General features: G+C 37.2%; 3 protein-coding genes across 7 annotated transcripts; all 3 read left to right on the forward strand.

Annotated features, from left to right (window-relative positions):
• The first annotated feature begins 1,646 nt into the window (after window positions 1–1,646).
• Window positions 1,647–8,883, forward strand: sema4aa (sema domain, immunoglobulin domain (Ig), transmembrane domain (TM) and short cytoplasmic domain, (semaphorin) 4Aa). Its single transcript, XM_079470406.1, has 14 exons — window positions 1,647–1,830; window positions 3,107–3,267; window positions 3,566–3,622; window positions 3,725–3,820; window positions 4,101–4,194; window positions 4,414–4,533; window positions 4,731–4,864; window positions 5,015–5,190; window positions 5,748–5,886; window positions 5,964–6,153; window positions 6,262–6,377; window positions 6,546–6,709; window positions 7,169–7,245; window positions 7,517–8,883. Exons 1-14 carry the CDS (start codon window positions 1,671–1,673, stop codon window positions 8,191–8,193), a joined length of 2,361 nt encoding a protein of 786 aa, XP_079326532.1. The 5' UTR covers window positions 1,647–1,670; the 3' UTR covers window positions 8,194–8,883.
• A 228-nt stretch (window positions 8,884–9,111) lies between these two features.
• On the forward strand, window positions 9,112–13,254 carry LOC306901891 (membrane-spanning 4-domains subfamily A member 4A). 2 transcript variants are annotated; one of them, XM_079470074.1, is made up of 7 exons: window positions 9,112–9,348; window positions 10,283–10,487; window positions 10,672–10,773; window positions 11,065–11,121; window positions 11,627–11,782; window positions 11,915–12,016; window positions 12,369–13,254. In XM_079470074.1, the coding sequence occupies exons 2-7, from the start codon at window positions 10,314–10,316 to the stop codon at window positions 12,432–12,434; spliced, it is 657 nt and encodes a 218-aa protein (XP_079326200.1). In that variant the 5' UTR covers window positions 9,112–9,348; window positions 10,283–10,313; the 3' UTR covers window positions 12,435–13,254. The 2 variants fall into 2 exon arrangements, with proteins under 2 accessions (XP_079326200.1, XP_079326201.1); XM_079470075.1 differs by having other exon boundaries at window positions 9,342–9,745.
• Window positions 13,255–13,704: 450 nt separating this feature from the next.
• Window positions 13,705–17,686, forward strand: LOC306901276 (uncharacterized protein). Of its 4 annotated transcripts, XM_079468949.1 has the most exons (8): window positions 13,705–13,815; window positions 13,974–14,070; window positions 14,559–14,669; window positions 14,764–14,820; window positions 15,110–15,226; window positions 15,609–15,677; window positions 16,228–16,341; window positions 16,464–17,685. In XM_079468949.1, exons 2-8 carry the CDS (start codon window positions 14,011–14,013, stop codon window positions 16,548–16,550), a joined length of 615 nt encoding a protein of 204 aa, XP_079325075.1. In that variant the 5' UTR covers window positions 13,705–13,815; window positions 13,974–14,010; the 3' UTR covers window positions 16,551–17,685. The 4 variants fall into 4 exon arrangements, with proteins under 4 accessions (XP_079325075.1, XP_079325077.1, XP_079325078.1 ...); XM_079468951.1 differs by lacking the exon at window positions 15,609–15,677 and having other exon boundaries at window positions 16,464–17,686; XM_079468952.1 differs by lacking the exon at window positions 16,228–16,341 and having other exon boundaries at window positions 13,786–13,815; window positions 16,464–17,679.
• Window positions 17,687–17,740: the final 54 nt, after the last annotated feature.

Below are 17,740 nucleotides of genomic sequence, written 5' to 3' on the forward strand. Positions count from 1 at the left end.
TTTAAATAGAAATATTAAAAATACGAGAGAAATACGGGAAATATTTAAACGGGATGATAGCGGGATAGCAGGGTAAAATACGGGTCTTTCCCGGTCAAAACGGGACACTTTACAGGTATGTACCTGTTACTTTTTTCAACGCTGGTAAATCGCGGGTCTTATCATTCATTGCTCGAGAAGGATTTGACATATTGTTTTAAGAACAGTTTAATTGTCCTTCAGTTTCATGAATCAAATCTGAGATTTATAACATTTAGCTTGTCATACGTGATAATCTACTCGCGTGACGTCACCGGGAGGAGATTAAACGGGACTCAATGAAGGATTTACCTTTGTGAGCTTCCGCGCGCCCCCTGGAGGATTGCGCGTTCCGTGTCCAAACTTGACTGACGCTCGTTTGCGCGCATGAGATCAGCCTCTCATTACGCATTAGCAAGCATCCATAGTTTTATAAAGCCTGTGACACGAGGAAAAACTGGTTCTAATAAAGCTGTTAAGATTAGTTTTTATAGTTATCGTACAGTCATGCACCGGTAAAATCGTTACTGGTGGTTGGAGTATTTGTAACACACCACAGTTAAAACAACAGACAAAACCTTTATAGGCCAAATAAATACATGAAAAATACAAAAAAATATGATCTATGGCATTAAATATGATTATTATCGTTATTCATATTCATATTTTAATTATTAGTTGTATATTCACAGTCCCTGTTTCATATTTTCACACAAATAAAAAACACACTTTATAAAATGAACAAAATGTGTAGTCGTATGTGCTTTAGAAATAATCGAGTTACAGTTTGAGCTACGGTGGACTTTAAAAGGTGTTTTGCAAGACCTGTCTACATGCAAAACATATAACAAAAATAGTCAATTGTTGCAATGAAAAAGATGTTTTAAGTCAAACGGTGGTAGATATGTGTCGCTTTCGGGGGCCCAGTAGCACGTTTTAGCTGTCAAATCAGACACATCCCATTCAGGTCAAGAAGCTTCTGCTTTTCATCCGAAGAGCTGCGTGTGTTTGAGAAGTGCCTGAGTGCCCACTGAAGGCGGATGTGAGCCTCAATGTGGCAGAGAGAAAACAAGCCTTTTCAAAACACATCAAAGTTGTCAGTCATTACATTGCTTTCGCTATTATCCTCGTGAGCGCATGCATTTGGATCAGATAAAGGATAGTGTAATACAAAGCGAAAGTTCACCCGAAATTGTTTCGCTCACCTTCATGCAGTTCTAGATCCTTAAAACCTTGAAAACAAAACCGTCCTGAAGAAGTGGAAACTAATGGGGAACGATTAATGGTTGTGGTTATGAAACTGTGTGCAATTTTTGTAAGCATCGCTAAACTGAATTAGAATCAAATGTGGTACCCATAAAGCGTCTTGACTGATGATGGCTAAAATAGCTGTCTGTGTTTCTAACCTATGTACATTTCCCCCCAAATCGCCTCTTATAACCACATCCTGTCCGCTCTCTGTGCAAGGGAGGATTTATGTACTGATTGAATATAAATAGAAGATATAAGTATAATTCAAATGCACATAGCTCATTTGATGCTGCTGACAGAAAATGTGCCATCATTGAGTAAGTGAGAAGCAAACCTAATGTGGTTTGAGGTTTTCGTTTTCTTTCCTTCTGCTCTCATCAGAGGAAGTGGACAGACACCAAATGTTAGAGTGTTTCGTAAACACATGCGAGCAGTTTCTGTGCCGAAAAGCTCTTGTCGGGATGGCAGGATCACGTAGGATCTGGATTTTTACTGTTTTGGTTGTGGGACTGCTAAATTCGTTGGAGGCCTCTCTGCGCCCTCGTGTCTCTTTCCCCCAAGGTGAGTCAGTAGTCAAATATATTCTACCCATTTGTTATTTCATTCAAGGAATTAAGGTATGTTTTTTTTAATAAATCAACACAAAACAACTAAACTGGCTCATGGGTTTAACATATAGGGTAGTATTGTATGAAAAAGAAAGAAAACAAGAGTCTATTGTCACAATGTTGCATCACTTATTGTCAAGTGCGGGTTTTAAACAAACTGCTGTCTAGGTTTTGTTAAAATTAACAAAGCATTCAGTGGTAATGGGTAAACATGTTTAGTGACAGTAGAAATGTTACTGGTACAACTGCTTTAAAATAATTGACCAATCAACCAAACATCAACTGAACAGAAAGATTTTGCTGGACTGTTTCATTTGTTGCCACACAGTAACAAATCTCGTGTCACAGATTTTTTATGTGTTACAGTGTTTAGCAAAAATCTTATGGTTATATTGAAGATTTGTTAATGTCTTAAATGTGATGCCAGACACCGAAAAATATATAAGAGAAGCTTAAGCTATTAGCGTTCAGTTCAGGAAATGACACTAATGTGCATATTAGTTGCTACCGGGGAAACACCGCAATGAAACATTAATGACAAAAGGGCTTTGATGTATAGGGTACATGAAAGTCACATTTTTTAGGAAAACAGTTTGAGCAACCAATAGTTAAACAAAAAATAACAGGGTTACAGTTCTGTGTGTGGGTAAGTATTGCTTAACTTATTTCCTCAGAGCCAAAAAGAGGAAAAGAGTCTGATCTCTGCTGTTTCATTACTTATAGTGTCATACAAATGCTGTATAAGGGTCATGCCAGATTACTGTAAAAAGATACATCAAACATTCATGACCAATCGCTGTATAAGGGTCATGCCAAATTACTGTAAGATGATGAGTCAAACATCCTTAAAAAATATATGCGCTAAATTCTAAGACTTAAATGATTCTCATTTTTATATTCATGTTAGTTTAAAAATAAATAAGTAATCCTTATTTTAAATAATTTAAAAAAGATATTTTTAAATAATCAACATTATTGACTCACATTATTGAATCACATTACTATTATATTAATTGTATTATTATGTAGGCTATTTAATATTATGTAATATTAATACTATGTATTTTACATTAAATTAAAGACATCAAGTAATATTTCTTTATGTATTCCATACATGATAGTATTAATTATAGTATCATAAATATTAAAATTAGTTATAAAATTAGTTTTTTCCATTTGGCAACTCAGACTAACATATCTAACTAGTTGTCTTACATTATCTTTATCAGGTAGTCTTGAGCGTGGTTTGAGCATCTATCACAGCTCTACTGTAAAGAACACAACCACCCTGCTGCTCAGCAACGATGCTAACACACTGTTTGTCGGCGCCCAAGATGCTGTGCTCTCACTGGACGTCAGCCAGCCTGATAACATTACACTGAAAGACAAGGTGAGCAAGTTTACGTTTCGGGTAGAAACATATATGTTTCAATTCACAGATGTTTTTTTGTGATCATCTTTCAAGATCACACGATCATATTTAATCATTGACCAGATGTTGACATACTGTAAGGGACTTACAAATGAGGAACATCAAAATCAATTTGCCAAACAAGGGAGTGTTGTAACTCGCTGCCAAGTCTCAACAGTAAGCCAGTAAAAGAGCTGGAGCAGATGACAGAATGCCAAAGTGGAAAGGAAGTTTGGATGGAATGTTATACAACATAATGTTGTTATTGTTTTAATAGTTGCAATGGACACCATCTAAAGACAATCTGGATAAATGTGAAATGGCCTCAAAGACGGTATGTGTTATTGTTGAAATGAAAATACTTTATGATTAATAAATGTTGAATCTTGATATTACTGTAACACACCTGCTTTACGTTTGACTTTACCCCCTTCAGGACTGTGGAAACTTTATCCGTATTTTGCAGTTTTTTAACTCCACACATCTCTATGCATGTGGGACAAATGCATATGGACCGCAAAGCATCATAATTGTAAGTTATAATATATTGATAGTATTGCAAATTTTATTAAAGGGCCAAAAATGAAAATTCTGTCATCATTTATGCACTCTCTCTATTCTGTGGAACACAAATGAAGATATTTTGGGAAACGTCTCATACACAAAGATTACAATCAAATGCATCTTTCAATGAATTACATGCGTTTGGGTCACAGACATGAGCAAGAAATGTTTTAAGCTTTAGTTTTATTGCTTCAGTTTTGGATAGGGTAGATGTCACCGTTCTAACAGTTTTACCATCTCTGTTTTAGCCAGCCGATTCCCTAAATGAAAAGAGGGACGAAAAAGACGCCAAAAACTGCTGTCCTTACAGCTCCACTCAGAGAAACACAGCCACCATTGTTGGTGAGGATGACTTCATTTTTTTCATTTGTTATGATGATTTTTAATGGTTGAGGCCTATTGTCAAACATCCAAAAGCAATGTCAAGACAGAAATTGTATTTATTTGTCTGTGACTCCGAGACCATACCCATGACAAGGCCAAGCCCAGTGCTCTACTACAGAAACACCAAATGTATTAATATTTCAGTCTTCCGTACTGTTCTCATTCTCTTTTTTACAGATGAAGAGCTGTATACAGCAACCAATATTGGCTACTTTGGTGACAAAGTAATTTCTCGCTGTCTTAGCAAAGGGACACGCAACAACCTGGCGCTCGACAGCGAACCGAAATTATTAAACGGTTTGTATGTGTACCTGTACTTTTGCTCTGCTTCATTCCGTTTTATTTCTACAGCGGAATATTGTAGCATCTTTACATGCAAATGCTAAGTTGTGCCGCAATAATCACGTTTGTGAGAAGTAGGAATTTCCCTTTGTGCTCTATGGATGAAGAATAATAGTGCCTTTGAGAAGTGAAATATTTTCTTCTTCTCTTAGCTCCGGTTTTCATAGGTTCCAGTCACATCTCCAGTGAAGGAAAGATCCTGCTGTTCTTTACTGAGGTCGGGGATTTGTTCGGAGACTCATTTGTGAAATCGTTCACCGTGTCTCGAGTGGCCCAAGTTTGCACGGTGAGATTTGTCTTGATTCCGAATCAGGTTTTCCAGTCTGTGAATCCTCCTCAACCAGAGACAGTTTCAGTTTGCAAAAACTGCAAGCATTAGTTTTGATAGTCTTATTAAAACTCTCTCCTCAAACAATCAAACAATTCTTTATACCAGGATGACAACGGAGGACACAGGGTCCTACAGAAGCGTTGGACATCTTTTGTTAAGTCTCAGCTGGTGTGCCAACAAGGCGATGAGCTCCAGTTCAACGTGCTCCAGGATATTTTCACGCTGTCGGACGATGACTCCCCTGACAACACTCTGTTCTACGGTGTCTTTACTTCTCAATGGTGAGCGATTTCTATTACATACAGCCGTGGAAAAAATTAAGAGAACATTTCAAAATCATTTTCTGTTTTTCTGAATTTACTATTTATAGGTATGTGTTTAGGTAAAATGAAAGTTTTGTTTCATTCTGTGAACTACTGACAATATTTCTCCCAAATTAAAAAATATATATTTTAACTATTGTATTTATTTGCAGAAAATGAAAAATGGGTAAAAAAAAAACGTAAAGATGCTCTGTATTTTTACAGACCTCAGATAGAAAAGAAAACAAGTTAATATATACTTTTATGCAACGAAATTAAAATTTTCATAGTTTTCATGTGTATTGTCATGCTGTCAGTCTTTTTCACATTGCTTTTGGATGACTCTATGTCACTCCTGAGGTTTGATTTTGTTGAAATTCAACAGAGACTGAAGAGGAATGGCCACAATACATCTAGAAACGCTGATTCAATGAAAGATTGGAATGGTCTCTTAATTTTGTCCTTGATTGTAAATTGATTGTTTTGAAAGATTTTGTGCCATGACAGACTCATGAATCTTCACGTCTCTCTCTCAGGTCATCTTCCTCTGGTCAGTCAGCAGTATGTGCTTTTAGTCTAGGAGATATTCAAGTGGTTTTTTCAGGGCACTACAAAACATTTGATAATGTAAATCACTGGTCACGCTACTCAAACGGAGATGGCAAACTCGGGAAGGTAACGAATACCAAATGCATGTAATAAAAAATATTTTAACCCCGAAAATGACCCACAGTTATTTTATCTTCTCACAGTGTGGATTGTTTAATGACACGGACAGTGTGTTAAACACTGTAAAAAGGACTTTCCTCACTGAACGTGCAGTGCGTCCTGTGGGGAACAAACTCCTCCTGTCCTCCACCAAAGAGCTTTATAGCCGTTTAGCTGTTCAGAGAATTCGAGCTGCCAACGGACAGAAGCACATCGTGCTGTACCTGCTCACAGGTAACCACATCAACTTATTTTACTCTCAATTTAACGTTTTGAGAATTTGTTATTTCTGATGTTCATTTAGGCCAGAATGTTTTTAAGTTGTTCTACTGTTGTCTTTAGAGTCTGGGTTTCTTCATAAAGTCGTACTGCTGGATAAGGGTCCTCATACCATTGAGGAGATCCAGATTTTCAAGCGACCACATATTGTGAAAAACCTCATTCTGTCCACCAGCAAGGTTTGAAAGCTTAATGCGTTTTATATATTTCTTTATTTGTCCTTCTGCTGATTTATCTAGGACACTTTTATCTGAAACAAGAACTGGAAGTGCCCTATAACTTTGTATTCTGCATAATGTGATGGGTTTCATTCATTGCCATTCTCTGGCCTTTGTGAATTCCTGTAGGGTGTAATATTCGTTGGCAGTTCTGAGGGTGTCTTCAGAGTGCCTGTGTCCAGCTGTTCAGTCTATCCAAACTGTGCAGAGTGTGTGTTGGCCCGTGACCCGTTTTGTGGCTGGGATTCAGAGAATGGAGTGTGTACGACTGTATCCAGCACGAGGCCCAATCTGTAAGTCCTGTTTTATTGTGATCTAAGCAAGTGGTCCACAAACTGGGGGCCGTGTCCCCCTGGGAGGCCTGAAGATAGACACAGATTTTGTCACATTTTGTTCAAATATAGAAATGTACCATACTGTACATTTTATGCAATCAAACATCAGAATAATAAGCCAACCAATTTAAAGAATTGAAGTTCCAGCATTCTGTTACTGAATATGTTTTGGTTTAATTAAAATTCTAAGTTTAGGATTATAAATCTTTAAGGGGGGCGCAAAGGGATGCACCCTACTCAAAAGGGGCCATACAACTAAAAAGTTGATCTAAGCTATTTCTAATCTGTTTTCATGATGTATTGTACAAAAGTGTCCCTGATCTGCCTTGTATTTGTGTTGTCAGTGAGATTTTGTCGGTGATATGGTTGAACAAATTGACTATGCATAGGTCTGATGGTGCTATCTTTTACACACAGAAAACAGGATGTAGAAGACGGAAACGTCACAGAGCAGTGTACAGAGTTTAAAAATACAGCTGCAGGTCCTGCGACAGGTGAATGCGTTTCCTGTGCTACCCATAAATTCTGCCATTGGGTTTCATATCAAACCTAAAAATATTTATTTGCAAAATGTGCAGTGCTGTGCAAATGAAACACAGTGTCAGTAGGACATATTTTGGATTATACTAGATTAAATAAATAATACTATAGATTTCGAAACATTCTTTGCTATTACCACTAAAAATAAAGTGATATTATAAAATGTTTAAGTGTCTGTTTAACCTTAGGTCAAATTTAACACTTCACGCATGTGTTTCTCTCTAGTGACACGCCCTGCACAGTTGAATGAGATTGTGGTATTACCATGTCAGTCTAGAAACAGACTGGCTGAAGTGACGTGGAGGTTTTCAGACAACAGAGTTGTGTCCCAGTATCCATACGTGCACCAGGCCGACGGCAGTCTGACCTTTCGGGTAACTCCGGACACTGTGAGCACCTACCGCTGCGTCTCTGAGGAACTGGGCTTTAGGCAAACCATCGTGTCCTTCTATGTCACGCTCCCCGTCACCCCCCGATCATTTCCTTACCCATCACACCAGCAACCCTACATCACCCAGGACTCAAACAAGGTCACTGAAATGGAGCCTATCCCTAAGGATGAAATATTATTTGATAAAACTGAACCCTCTGAAGGAAAAAAGACAACTGCAACTGCATTGACAACTGGGACGGAAAGTGGCATGCGCATACGAAACAGAAATAATCGCATGAACTCTGCTGAAAAAAATGTTTGCATCTCACAGAAGAGTTACTATGCTGAAATGGTTGCTTTTTGTCTGCTGTTTGTCATATGTTTATGTTTGTTTATTGCTTTCGGGGTTTTCTGGAGGCACAGCATGATGCGATATAACAGAACCACTCCTGAAAAAAAACCTAAAGACTCAGAGACAGACAATATCTGTCAGACAGAATTGGAGGATAAGCAAACTCCGAACAGCTGATTCTAAAAAAACGGAAGTATCTATGCCTGGTGTCACAAAGAATTTCTACAAAGCATTATGAAATGAGACGCTTGTGTCATGTCAATGTCTTCAGTTTCTTTTCTGACACGTTTTCTTTTGCACTCTTTAAAAAACCTATGTATTTATAGCTTCGTGAACTGCGTAGGTTAACTGAGACCGGCATTGAAGCATTTATGCATTGTCGTCTTTTTACTGCGGCAAAAATCGTTTGTGAATGTCAATCTGACTCTTATTTCTGTGGAACACAAAAGAAGAGATTTTAAGAAATGTGTGGTTTTGTGTCCATACATAGCAGTCAATGTATGGAGGCCAGTTCATTGTGTTACCAAAGTTTGTTAAAACCTTTGTGTTCCGTAGAAGAAAGAAAGTTCTGGAATGACACGAGGGTGATGAAATTATGAAAATCATTTTTAGTGAAAATTTATATTTAACTGTATGTTTATCATCCAGATTTTCAATACATTCTCTGGGTTTTCAGTCCCATAAAGGTCCTGTAAAGTGTGTTTAATATGAAAAAAACTTTATTTTTAACTAACAGCCAAGAACCAAGTGTACGCATGATACAAAGTATAAATCATAAATTATGTTCTTTCCAACATATTTATCTGTTTGTGAAATCTCCTTGTGTTGCAGGAATTGAAAATAAAACCTTGTTGTTTTGTTACTGTTCCTGTATCCTTGACATACTTCTCATAATTTCAGTTAATCTGAAAAAAGTATCTCGCATGATACCAACAAAAAACGCCTTTTCAATACATCTAAAGATATTTAAATGTATAAAAACAATAAGTTTTAAATAAATTGAAGGAAATACGTTTATATTAAAAATCGAATTTAGAAGATATAATGATACTTTTTCGAACAGTCGTTTTATCTTAGTTATGAACTGAGCGAACCGATTCACAAGAATCAAATCCAACTGAACTAAGAAATATTGATTTCAGTGGAAAATGTATTTCTGTGTAAAACACTATTGAGATTTCCCACTGCTGTACTTTAAACACGTTAAGAAACGTTTTGCGCTCCAGAAATGTGGAATCAAAGGGTTAAAGAAGTTCAGTGGGCGGAGAATGAGTCGTTTCCCGTCAAACGTTTGTTTGTCGTCGCAGGTTTAAAGGCCAGTCTGAAGACTCGGTAAGTAAATGTCGTTTGTTCTGTATGGAGACAAACTGTTTATATGTAAATCTGGTTATATAACGTATTCGGAGGTCCTCGTGTATTACATTAGTTTTCACTGTGCTTTCATTTTGTTTTCATGTGTCTGATGCGCAGCGCTTTGAGGGCCATAACTAGTCGGCAACGTTTATGGGCTTAATAGTCTCCAAATTTACTGGGGTTTTGGGGTATTGTGTGTGTTTAGATAACTGTTACGTGTTTCTGAAGAAATATGTAACTTAAACAGCATAGCATAAACAGTACATAGCATTACTTCCTAATGCTGCAATAATAGTGTTCCCTGTTATATATTAAGGGCACGAGATTTGGATTCCTAGGTGTTTTTATAGAACCTGCTATGCCTACACTTTTCACGGTATGCCAAAATATCATACTATCTCACCCACAATAAGTGTCTTTTGTGATGCGAATAAAATAATTGTATTTGTAAAAATCGTATTGTGTTACAAAATATTAACAAATGACAGAATTTGAGTTAATCTATAGGAAAGGGATGAAGTGAGGTCACGTCGCGTGACAACAGGGTAATACTAAAAAATAATTCAAAATCAATATGGCTCTTGCTTCTTACTATTTTGTATACAACATACTACATGTAATAGAAGTACACGGTGTTCAGTTAGTAGTAAGATAAGAATATGTTCACAACACAGCCGTGCCATTAGTATTTGAGACACAAGCACTGTATGCGTGTCTCCGGTGTGTATTTGAGGAAGTAAGTTTTCGCCTTCGTCACACCTGTTTATTAGTACCATATAACGTGGATTAGACACAGTCAACACATTTACAAGTTAACTTCAAACTATTATGGCAGATAGACCTAAAGACTTTTCTGACCAGGAAACAAAAAGCAGGTTTGGCGAGTGATGTGTTTTTGGTTTCCTTGGTTCAGATAAAGGCCGATTGACGTATTCCTGTGAGATATGGTGTCTTCAATGATTACTACAGCGAGTGGAGTGAAGGTTGTGACTCATATTATCCCACTGGGTGAGAAAGTAGAATCTACAGACCTGACAGCGAGCATGGGGGAGACGGGAAAGGCCAAACCGCCGCCCGTAGCGAGGATGTTTCTGAAAGGAAGGCCCATGACGCTGGGGGTGAGATTTAAGTCCAGTTTCACACCGATCATGTAATAATACAATTCAACTTGATTTATATAGTGCTTTTCTCAGTGCATATTTAGTTTAAGTACTGTGTTTTAAGTTCTATTTCTTTTAAAGTTTCAAGTACTGTTTTTTGAGATGGACCGAACAGTTTCCTGATGTTCCTGTGTTTATTCAGTTGATGCAGGTGTTTATTGGTGCAGTGATGATATCGCTGTTGGCCATCACATTGGTGGTCAACACCCTGCATGCTGATTTTGTTGTCACTCTTGGACTTCCTGTAAGTGACAAACAAACTTTTACATTACCTGTGATTCAACTACCTATCCAATTGAGACTTGTTTACATATTTGCGTGTTAACCTTGTTTAATCATGATTCATCATTACATTTGTATTAAAGGATTTTACAATCGTAAACACCAACTTAAAGACCAAACTTAGACTTTGTTAAGCCCAATAATTTTGCATATAACTTTGTGTTTTCATTTTTTAAATCTAGAGTCAAAGAAAAATGTAATGTAAATGAGTGATTGCAATATGTTCTATTATATATTTTTGTTTGTTTTGCAGTTTATCTTGTCTGGGATTGTGGCCATTACTGCACACAAGCGTCTCAGTGCTACACTGGTGCATAAATCATAATATTTCTTTGAAAAATAAAACAGCTCTCAGTTATTAGAATAAGGCTTCACATTGCCTGTAAAGCACCTCGTGTTGTGCTTTATAGTGATGAAAATTTAAACAAAAATGATTTTTCTGTCGTCATTTCAAATCTGTATGAATTTGTCTCTGCAGACCACAACAGAAGATATTTTGAAGAATGTTGTTTACCGGCACCCATTCACTTGCATAGGCTTTGTGTTCATACAAGTGAACGGCTGCCGGCGCTCTTCGGTTACCAACTTTCTTCAAAATATTTAGTGTTCTGCGAAAGAAAGAAATGACAAGAGAGTGAATAAATTATGACAGAACTTTCATTTTAAGACTTTTTTAGCATTTATTAAACACACCAATCAGAACTATCAAACTTTTGGATCAAACTGCTTATTGACGCAGTTTAAATAATTTACATCATGTTACACATTGTCAGGTATATATTCTGTATAAACCACTGTTTTTTGTCTTGGAGCAGATCAAAGCCACACTGGCCATGAGCATCATCTGTGCTCTGCTGGCTGCGGCAGGAATCGGCTACTTCAGCTGGGAGCTCAGTCTTCGATCGGAGAATGACGATTGTAGTATTCTGGACTACGACCTGGGCTGTTCATTCATGAAAAGGAAATTTTACGTATGTTTCTAACTATTGATGATCTCAAGATTACATTTCAATTAGTAGATGTTGTCATTTTGTCTTACCTAGCTTTCCTGATGTATTTTATATGCATGTCATGTGCATTCATTTTTATAATATGTTATTAAGGGTTTGTTGGATGGAATGAGGGGTCTCCTGCTGGTGCTGTCTTGTCTTGAAGTGTGTGTGTGCATCACCCTGTCTGTTTTCTCCATCCGGGCCATCCGCCAGGTGAGACTGAACTCTGCGTAAACCTCAACCCGGATTCATATTTATGATCCACCCATTGGAACATATGCTGGTGTGAATTAGGGCCTTTATGCTTCATAACCATTAATTCGGTACACTATGACTAGACCGATAAACACTTTTAATTAATTCCTTACAAACAATGGTCCTTTATACAAGCATGATGGCTAGTGATAAAGTTTAAGGTGGTTTCTTGTTTTAAATTTCATTCTGTCACTTAAATTATACATTAGCAAAGCAATAGTAAATTATATTCTAAAAACAGCAATAGGGCCTACACTGAAAACACAACATATAGATATGATTTAACGCATCAATGATCTCTTTAATCCAGATTAAAACAGATTATGACTACACTGGCAGTGACTGCAGCCTTCTGAAGGATGAAGTGGATCCCTGAGGATTTGCACACTCAATATTCTGATAAGATCAGTCCAAAGGTTTAATCGTAGATGGACAAATGTCACTTTTTGGTTTAAATGCACTTCTGTATTAGGTTTTCTCTGTGGGACCTAAGGGGTGTAGGTCCTGCAAGCTCTACGTAGTTTCTGTGTATCACCCCAGAGCACTTTCTATGAATAGAATGTAATCACATTGAATTATATAAGGGTTTCCATTTTCATAAATATTGCATGCAAGAGAAAATAATTACAAAAGAACCGATTATGGGTTTCATATAACATTAAAAAAGTTTGAAATGTACTGTATATTCTTTTGTCATTATTTTAACAGACCTATAATACACTAACTTTATGAAATGTTCCTTATTGTCTTAAATAGGTTTTCGTCTGAAGGTGTATGCTTTAATGTCTGAAATTTGTTTTATAGACAAAAATATAATTGTGCAAATATAAACTTTTTTCATTATAAATTGCATGCAACTTGTAAGTCGCTTTGGATAAAAGCGTCTGCCAAAAATGAATAAATAAATGAATAAAATTGTATTTCCTAAAAAATACATTTGAAATGGTGACTTCATGCAAAATGCTATAAGTTTTAGTCTAAACAACCCTCATTGTTCCCTTTGTGTTATTCCACATTTTGATCAGTTTACCACTTTTCTAAAACGTGGAAAATATTAATAAGTGTGTGAAAGTTTTATTTTAATTTAAAGTTTTGTCACCATCCAGTATGAATATCCAGAAATGAACTATGATGCAGTACACTTGGAAGTGCTTCACAGACGTGCACAGAAAATAAATCCACACTTTACACACCTTACATACCTTTCAAATATGCAGCATTGCTCAATTTACAGGTTTCCCATCTACTATGCTTATAGTTACTTATAGTTACCAAACTGATATTCGTCTTCACGTACTGTATATCAGACAAAAAGCTGTCCAGAGTATTTAATCCTAACAGGTTGCAAACCTACGACCATCCCATTCCCGCACCATGGGTTCCATCCCGATACACATGCTGATGAAAAAAGCGTATAGATTGAATCCAAAGTAAATCACTTTTGATAAAAGTGTCTGCCAAATGCAGATATCTAAGAAGATACAAGTGAAGAATATAAACAGATGTTTCGTGATTCCCACTTTTCCCCGCGCGCAATCTCTGCTCGAGTCGTCTACATAATTCATACCCGAGTTTCATAATAGGCTACCTCGCGCGTTCAGGGCTGCAAACGGGCATAAAGGCCGGCGGAATGAGTGAGAATTTTCGGGACACAGCCAACCTGGATGTCTGCTTGTTTAGCCGCCTCCCATCATGACATCAACACTGCGGAGACGCGCACTGCGCGCAGAGTCTGCAGCAGATCGCCAGTGCGCAAGGTAAGCGAGCGCTCCTCTCCACGCGCGTGCATGTTCTATTGCGTCCAAAGCGCGCATTTAAAATAGCCACACATCCAAAAGTGCATGAAGAATACATGCGTTTCATTCACGCGATAGCGGTGCGTTTTTAATGCGTTGTGTTGTGATTGCGTTCGCAGTGTGTTATTGATGAGTGATCGGTGAGCTATCAAGAGGATGTCGCTGTACGCGTCTCAGATCAAAGCGTTTAAGAGCGCGGAGCCCAAAACGCTTGGCGTGAGTTTCACACAATATCACGTTATTGCATCGATTGTAGCACTCTTTACTCTGTTAGAAACACCTGATCGATCATCCTGCATCGTTATAGTTTTGAACAGATTGTTTACACGTTGTCTAAGATTGCGGTTTGTTGTTATTAAATCTGTTATGTATTTTAGGATGTACTATTCAAAAGGCTTCAGTTGTTATCATTTTCAAGCACACATGCATTTATGAAATGATAACTGGCCGACATCCAAGGACACACCCATATCTTCACATACAGACATAAACACACATTGTTGTAATATTATGATATAAAAGGACATTTTGAAACATGAATAATTACTGTGTGTCAAAATAATATTGTGTTATTTAGTAATATGCAAAGTAAGAACGCGTATTCTCGGATGAGAGTTTTTCTAACACGCGTTGATGCCTTTCAGAGAGCTTATGAAAACATTACAGTATATTTGTACTTGTAATCCTTTTTGTAATCCTTGTAGGCTATTCAGATCATCATTGGAATTTTGACTGTGATTATGAGCACAATTGTGTATAAGCTTCATTATCACATTCAGCGTGAAATCATCATCCTCATCGTCAATGGTGCTCAGGTACACACAGCTTGGGTTTTCTTTTAAAACAATTTCATTTAGTTCAGTAAACTTGAATATCTGTCATGTGTGACATGACTTGTGTTTACCACAGCTCATCATAACTGGAATTGTTCTGGTGCATACCGGGAGGAAGCCATCAAAATGTTTGGTATGTTCATAATGTCTTCATTTAAATAAGTGCAGTATGTTTCCATGCATCCTATTTTACCCAAAACTGAAGAGAAGAGATTGTTTCCCCGATGTTAATGTAAAGTGATCGTCCACAGTTTGTGCCATTTGTAACCACAGATATATGAAAGTCGATATGTTTCATACAGTCTTCATACAGCATTCTCTCATTACATAGTATATCACAGATCAAGTGTATTTGTTTTGGTATCTGTACATGCATATGTTTGGGATTGAAGTATTGTTAAAATAGATTTCCTTTGTCGCAGGTGCTGACATCCATTGTTCTGCAGTTACTAACAGCAGCATTTGATATTGTTGGATTTGGGCTTATGGCCAGACACTTCCCATTCAGAGGAGAGTCGTACTACTACAGGGACACAGAGGTAAACAAATAGAGATGCCCCGAGATAAAACCTCGTCCGTTCTACAAACATCTGAACGTTATAAATGCTGAAGCTATTCAGAATAAATCAAGTTGAATTATTAAACAAATGGGAAAATGTTATACTTCAATCAGCTTCTATTTTATGATTCTATTCCTTGTTTGTTGCCGAAAATTGAACATGGTCATATCTAAGACATCTGTTTAGTCGTCATTTCTTTACATAGAAACGAGGAGCAGATCGTTTTAGAGTAGGCGTTTGGAAGTAGAAAGCAATGCGCGTGTCAAAACGAGACCGAACCTCAGACGGCAGACTGTGGTTGAGTGTGTATCAGCATACAGAGCGAGAGATGTGATTTCAGGCTCTGTCCTGCTTGTTTCAGTGGTGTTGTGACCCACTTCACTCTGTTTGGGCTTGCTGTGGAGAAGGAGAGACAGGTGGACACAAAGAGGTGAGTCACACAAGCTTCACGATCCAGCAAGACTATCACAAACACATCTTGCGAGAACCCTTGGAGTAGGGCTAAGCCTTCAAACAATGTGCTGAAACCATAATTCAGATTCTGTATTTGAATCGGAAACTTGGTTTAAGACCTGTATAGATGTTTTCTGTATATTAGGAAATAACATTTGCTCTTTTAGAAACAAAATATGTAAAGTTGCTGTGAAGTTTGAACCGTAATGGTAATGGTTCAAACCAAAATGGTAATGGATCCATTTTTTAAATTGAAGTATAACATTTCCCCCCTTTACGAATTGTATCAAACCATTTGTGTCTGTTGTGTATGCATATTTAATTTAATTTAAAATTAAACTAGAGACAATTTTCTATGGGAAGTACATAACTTGAAGTGGAAATTATACATTTTTTATTTTATTACCAAACACAGACCGTGATTTATCTTTGGGCCATGCATGCATCCGATAACAGCGTCTATGTAGCTGTAATCTGCATTTATATTTGCTCATTTTTTACTTTGGGTTTCCTGGTTTGTATTACAGTTCCTAGTGAACGGAATCCTGGGGACACTGATCGGTTTCCTTGTGTTAGCATGTATCATCGGTTTGGTCGTTTCTCTCTTTGGAGTTTACGCTTTGTCTGTTAGTGCTATAAAGGTACTTATTTTATAATTACCATAAGGATGATTTTAAAATACAGGACCTTCATATTTGATTTATTGTTTGGTGTTTTTTGTTTGTTTGTTTTGTTGTTTTTCTAATTCAATGTTTGCTATCAGGAGCTGACCCCCATCCCGCATTCTACAGCAAACCAACATTATGGTGCTGGCCATCAGGCCCAGAATACAATCCAGGCTAAAAATTGACAAAATAAGAGACGTTCAGAGCAGAAAGGGCACAGTTTTAGCACAGTTTTACACCATCTGAAAATAAAGAGGAATGTTTCACCTACAAACCACTCACAGGTAAACTGCAACAGATAAAAAATCTTTTGTGATGTTGTAAATAACGTTTTGAAAGTAAAACAGAAATCTCGTTTTTGCTTGGCTGTCGCTCTCCCATGCTTTAGGAGTGCTGTAATTCTAAATGCTCAACTTAATAGTTATTCGCACCTTGATTGATTTTGCACTTACAATTTAAAGCTTCCTAGCATGAAATTTAACCAAATGTTTACCCAGAATCCAGTGTTATAGATGTATGATAGAGGGGGACGTGTATTTGTCTTTGTCTGAGAACTTGTGAAATTCAGCTTTAGGTACATTAGGTACAGAACATTATGGAGAAATTACAGTGAATAGAAACGGTAAGACAGATCTGTAATATCCTCTTGTTTTGTAGCATTTTGTACCATCTTTTGCATGAATCTTTGTGGGGTCAACTTGTTTGTTTTAGTCACATGAGGACATGCGGGGCAACATTTATCAAGTTTATATTTGTTAGTATGAATAACTTAAAAATGAAAGCACTAAAACTAAAATTCCCCACCATTGTAAGCAGGCCACACTTTAATTGCTTGTGAAAAAAAAAATATTGAATAAATACAAAAAGCTTGATAAATGTGGCCCATGTTCAAAGAATCCCCTCTTAAGCAGAGTTATCAGAATTTCAACACCAGTGGATATAAGTAAACAGCATCGCTTGGCTTTTTGTCATCTCGTTTTATCCGTACTGACTCTTCAGGAAAGCTATGATGACTGCCAACTCTGTAAGTGCCACCACTTGTGACCAAAATCATGGACACGCTAATGACTAAAGGTCAGAGGTTGAACCCTCAGTCAAGGGCTCGACTCTGGTGATGTAAAATCCTCTCGGTGAAGCATGTGTCGTCTGTTTCGTGTCAGTAGATCTTTGTCATTATGACAGCATGTGAGATTTACATTGTGCCTGTGGTCGGTGATCTCTTGACATGTAGTAACATGAAAATGTAGTCTGTAGTAACATGGCTGTGTTTGTGTTTGTATTCGACTGAACGATATTTCAAATAAACTTGATTTAATACACAATCTGTTGCTCTCGCTTTATTTAACACCACAGTTTTTCACGGTGTACAAATGGT

This window comes from Barbatula barbatula (assembly GCF_947034865.1).
Source record: "Barbatula barbatula genome assembly, chromosome: 12".
NCBI lineage: Eukaryota > Metazoa > Chordata > Actinopteri > Cypriniformes > Nemacheilidae > Barbatula > Barbatula barbatula.

What these genes read in the sequence shown, in the direction of transcription:
- sema4aa (XM_079470406.1), top strand. Translation starts at nt 1,671, where the DNA reads ATGTTAGAGTGTTTCGTAAACACATGCGAGCAGTTTCTGTGCCGAAAA. An exon ending in GTGAAATGGCCTCAAAGACG is followed by an intron (nt 3,623 to 3,724) that starts GTATGTGTTATT and finishes TACCCCCTTCAG; the next exon opens with GACTGTGGAAACTTTATCCG. An exon ending in TCATTCTGTCCACCAGCAAG is followed by an intron (nt 6,378 to 6,545) that starts GTTTGAAAGCTT and finishes GAATTCCTGTAG; the next exon opens with GGTGTAATATTCGTTGGCAG.
- LOC306901891 (XM_079470074.1), top strand. Translation starts at nt 10,314, where the DNA reads ATGGTGTCTTCAATGATTACTACAGCGAGTGGAGTGAAGGTTGTGACT. An exon ending in TTGTCACTCTTGGACTTCCT is followed by an intron (nt 10,774 to 11,064) that starts GTAAGTGACAAA and finishes TTTGTTTTGCAG; the next exon opens with TTTATCTTGTCTGGGATTGT. An exon ending in CCATCCGGGCCATCCGCCAG is followed by an intron (nt 12,017 to 12,368) that starts GTGAGACTGAAC and finishes TCTTTAATCCAG; the next exon opens with ATTAAAACAGATTATGACTA.
- LOC306901276 (XM_079468949.1), top strand. Translation starts at nt 14,011, where the DNA reads ATGTCGCTGTACGCGTCTCAGATCAAAGCGTTTAAGAGCGCGGAGCCC. An exon ending in AGACAGGTGGACACAAAGAG is followed by an intron (nt 15,678 to 16,227) that starts GTGAGTCACACA and finishes TTTGTATTACAG; the next exon opens with TTCCTAGTGAACGGAATCCT. An exon ending in TGTCTGTTAGTGCTATAAAG is followed by an intron (nt 16,342 to 16,463) that starts GTACTTATTTTA and finishes GTTTGCTATCAG; the next exon opens with GAGCTGACCCCCATCCCGCA.